This window comes from Cryptomeria japonica, chromosome 10 (assembly GCF_030272615.1).
Source record: "Cryptomeria japonica chromosome 10, Sugi_1.0, whole genome shotgun sequence".
NCBI lineage: Eukaryota > Viridiplantae > Streptophyta > Pinopsida > Cupressales > Cupressaceae > Cryptomeria > Cryptomeria japonica.
The window spans coordinates 713,997,093-714,002,147 of record NC_081414.1 but is presented as its reverse complement, the minus strand read 5'-3'; the positions used below and the strand labels follow the sequence as shown (position 1 = coordinate 714,002,147).

At 31.0% G+C, this 5,055-nt stretch overlaps 1 protein-coding gene across 1 annotated transcript; it reads right to left on the bottom strand.

The window, feature by feature from the left end:
• Positions 1–651: 651 nt before the first annotated feature.
• Positions 652–2,241, bottom strand: LOC131859675 (uncharacterized). Its single transcript, XM_059213710.1, has 3 exons — positions 2,037–2,241; positions 1,853–1,908; positions 652–1,062 (listed from the first exon to the last, which is right to left on the bottom strand). The coding sequence occupies exons 1-3, from the start codon at positions 2,173–2,175 to the stop codon at positions 928–930; spliced, it is 330 nt and encodes a 109-aa protein (XP_059069693.1). The 5' UTR covers positions 2,176–2,241; the 3' UTR covers positions 652–927.
• Between the last annotated feature and the right edge of the window lie 2,814 nt (positions 2,242–5,055).

Below are 5,055 nucleotides of genomic sequence, written 5' to 3'. Positions count from 1 at the left end.
TGGCAGCACATACACACTTGCCTCTCCCTCACAACCAAATAATAACCCCATGTTTCCATAGGAGAGTATAGTGCAATATATTCTTAAATTTAAGCAGTTGGAGTGTTCGAAGACAAATTTTTTACTAAGGAAAAAGGATAAATTAGAACCTTAAAAGGGGAGTTATAATTAAGTTCAGAAAAAAGACACATAGATCCACATATTTTTTTCCTCTTTCTTATTTGTTTTGATTTCTCTCCAAATTTTAACTCCAATAATTATTATTAATAATCACATTTAAAAATATATAATATAATATAAGAGTAAATTATTCTAATATATACTTTTATAATATAATTAATTTAAAATGTAATTTGTAGATTGACTTTCATAAAAATAGAATAATTTTCAATATTCTTTAATATGATAGAATTGAAAATTAATTTTAACCATTTAACTATTAAGTTATATAATATTAAAATCAAATTATGCCAAAATTCTTTTAGGAACAAAAATGATATCCCCTTATAACATTATAGACTGGAAAAAAGTATATATGGAGACTTAATTTGCCAGAGTACTGCTACTAACTTTTATGCAACAATTACCCACTTTCTAATAGCGTAGAACCATTTTTTTAAGCAATTAGATTTTAATGTATGGCAATTACAGTGACCAAAACATATTGTGACCATATTTTCATATTGATATCTTGATCCCTTGTCGTAGAATCCAAAACATATTGTGTCCATATTTTCATATTGATATCTTGATCCCTTACCACAGATGGTAAGGGAAAACATGTGATACAAGTGAAGCAAGTCATGAATATAACTTTTATATTCTCCAGCTGAGTGACAGTACCGATGCAATCAAAACAAAAAGCTTTCACTAGCGTAATCTAAGCATAGATTTACCATACTTCTCCTATTTGCCTTATGCTCCTATTTACTTTGTGGTTACTTTATTATGCTCCTGTGTGGTTACTTTATTATGCTCCTGTGTGGTTACTTTATTATGCTGTGAACCACTTCCTGTATTTGCGCCTGGACTGTCTGGATCTTTGGTAGTCTTAACAGCAGTCTGAACCACAGGACACCAAACCAAAGATTTAGAATAATAGCAGCTATATCATCAAAACCATTTGGTAATGTTGATTTCATCAAACAACATAATAAAAGATTATGTATAATAAAAAACAGTGATATAGAAGTTCCACATGATCACCCATTTAAACTGCAGGTATGATCAATTTTTTAATTGTTTATGAGAGATCGGCTGTAATGATGATAATGATGAAACGATTAATTTTCCCTTCAAATTGATAATTATTAAGATTTCAAATCTAAAACTTACTTTTTTCAAGAAATTATATTTACTAACACACATTTTATAAAAAAAATTAAAAGAAATCACCAAATTCACTTTATCATGCTGTGAACCACTTCCAGTATTGGCGCTGTGAACCACTTCCAGTATTGGCAATTGCATTCTTTGGGTTTTTAGTAGTATTAACAATAGCACACCGAACTAAAGTTTTAGAATAATAGAGTTGTATCATCAATACCATTTGACTATGTTGAATTCATCAGACAACATAACACAAGATTATGTCAGTTGTATCACCCACATAAACTGCAGGTATGTTATGCTCAAATTATCAATTGTTAATGAGAGATTGATTGTAACGATGTTAATGATCAACCTTTTTGTCCAGATTAATAATTTAAAATCTAAAACTTTTTGTTCAAAAACCACTCTTTTACCTCAATCTAAAAAATAGTCATTAGCAAAAGCCTGATCCTACACCACAAGACCTGCAGCAAGAGAAAAATAGTGCATGACTTATTATGTTAGGGTAGCAAATACTTACAGTTGAATAGACTTGGCTATCTCTCATGATAGCTTTCTCCACTTGATTCACATCTTCTGAGAGGTTACAGAGAAAATCAAATGAGTGGTCTTAGAAAACCAAATAAACAACATTACAAACTGAGATAATCCATTGTATCTATATGACTGTAAAATACCCAAATCTGAGCTCTGAGTAGATTTACCTTTGTCTCCCTTTGATAATGTATGTGCACTTGCAGATCTGTTGTGAAAAGCAGTAGCATTATTCCAACCCCTTCGATGGGTAGTAGTGAAGCTTCGCATACACAAAGTCCATGTGTTGGTGCTCATTATTCGGCTCATCTTCACCCACTCCGATGTGTGATCTCTGTTTCTTCTTTACCTCATTATATGCAATTTTCTTCTAAGAGTCCATACATCTCGACAGCAGAAAAAGATAAAGAAGTCACAGATTCCTTATTGGAAAATGGATAGTAAAACAAGCCTAAGGAAAACATGCAAGTTCTAAAGAACAAGACCTAACACAAGTGAGGGAATCATAAGTCTGAATACCAAGCCAATTCAAGTGTGAAAGTGGTCCAAGCCATTTAGAAATCCGCCTACTAAATAGTAAACATAATATATATAAATTGACTGCAAAATAAATAAAAGTATGATAGGTATCACTTGCGTACATTGAGTTGACTGGGCCATGAATGCGCCAAGTTCACTCTGGATTATTATAGCTTAAGTCAAGTTGACTCTTGACTCTCAAAAGGTTGTAAACGTGTACAAAAGTTCCTCCTACGAATTTGCATAGAAATTCAGGTTGGGCTTCTTTAATGTTCAATCAAAATCTCGAATTTTTTATATGTATTGAATGTTTAATTATTGATACTCAAACTTTATTTGTGTGAGTAATGCCCGTATTCATGGGTATGGTTAGTCAGATAATGCTTCCTTTTCATTCAACTCCCCATGGACACCCGGACAGGCATGAACGAAGCCCTAGAAGAGGCATGGACTAACCTGGCCAAACTAATCGATAAACTGATCCACCGAAGCTACAACCTAAAGTCATGAAATGATAGGATATATAATAGGCGATATGATGTGTAGTGATTGTAAGTAGGACTTACAAAATAGATTAAAAGAGTTATGGCTGATTTTCTATTAATTTATGTTGTGTAAGGTCATTTTGTTAAGTCTATAATAAAATATTTAATTTTGTTATGTCATCATAAAATAAGGAGTTATTTTTCATTTTGGCAATGTTGATCCATAAAAGAGACATTTATAATTTGAACATGGGTTTTTGGCATCACTTATTATTTATGGCTTCTTCGTTTAGACTTGTTTATATGTTGGATGTTTGGGTTGTTAGTTCTTAAAATTGCATTTGTATTTGTAGAGGGTTGTGATATTGGATTGACTCCAAAAGCCAATGGTTGAAGATTTCCACTTTCTTTTAAGCATCCCAATCACTAAACACAAACAAGAAAGTATCTAATGATTTTGAAAATGCACCATCTAACATCTTTGAGGCATGGTGTGAGAACCCAATGCCAGAAATATGATGTTGCATACCATGTTTGAATTTCAAGACTATATTTAGAATATTCCTTGTACAACTATTATAACATGTCATAACCTATCAAAATCAAGATTCTAAATTTCACACATTAATTTATCATTTATTACAAAAAATGGGTAGTATGCAAGTGATGACATCAAAACATTATTCTATTTAACCCATATCATTATTTAGAATTTTAGAAGGTTCCAAACACGTTAAATGTTTGACATATGGACTTATGATAAAGTGGTGACATGTAATCTTTTTTTTTCTCTTGGCTTTATGATGACCTTGCTCTAAGTAGAAATTGATCAATGAGTGGTCATAAAGAATAAATTTATCAAGGGTGATCACTTAAGATAGAATAACAACTAGAAAAGGAAAACTATAGTTGTGTCAATACTATAAAATAACCAACACATTTAATTATTGTTTTTAAATCACTAAGCAAAAACTTACTTTGCATGTAAAATCACATCTCCCTTTGATCAATTGTTCACACTTATTGGATGGTGACAGTGTTTCTTGAAAGCCACCTAAACCATATTGAAGATGCCATTAGAGATGCACTTGACTTCAAGCAATTCGTTTACAAGCCACCACAAAGAATATTTATTTCTATTACATTTTTAATGCAAGCATACTAGCAACACCATAATATTTGTTGTCAATATTGAATAAGATACAAAAAACTTTATAAGATGGATCATAAATAGACATTCTCTAACCAAATGGCACAACTCATGGCTAAAAGTAGAAAACCAACAGCCTTTATCTACTAAGAATAAAGAATATTCAAAAATAATAAAATCCTATTGAAAATCCTAGACAAAAAACTTGTGTTTTCAGTTCATTAGATTCTTGACATTCTACTATATGTAAATCATGAAAATTGAAGATTGAAAGAATTTTCCTTCAAATTCAGTTGTTCCAAAGCAAAAAAATTATTCTACACAAATTGACACTAATTTTGTATAAAAAAATCATCAGATTAGATCTTGTTAGCATAAGTCAAACATAAATATTTATGAGTTGTACCTATGTGTCATAAAATGATGACTATTTGTAGATTTGTCCTCCTTCTTGAGTTTATTGTCAATCTCCATTAGTTAGCTATCTGTTTATTTAGAAAATTTGTAGAACAATTGATTATCTTCATTGTTGTATAAATATTTATATTTTGTTCAATAAGATTAATGCACCAAATTTCTCTATCATGTTTATTTCATTTTTGTGTTATGTATTTTCCAATATGATAATAGAGCAAGTGTGAGCCTAACTCCCTCATGAGGGAGCCCAATATTATGAGTGTGGTCTTCTAAATCTCCCTCATGAGGGAGCCCAATATTATGAGTGTGGTCTTCTAAATCTTAGTTGGATGTGTCTGTGAGAAAAAAATAGGTTTGATGGATGTTGTATGAAAGGAGTCGGCAAAAACAAGCATGTTAATTATTGGAATATGGTCATAGGAACTATCACTGGTACTGTGTTACTAATAAGATTGTTATGGGGATTGAACATAATAAGGATTTTAATATGTTCTTTAAAATGGCTACCAGTCATTCTATATATTTTTATCTTTGTATATGTGGGTTTGTAAATACAATGTTATGTTATAGACAATCATGTCTTGTGTTGCTTGAAATACAATGATTTTACTTGCTGCT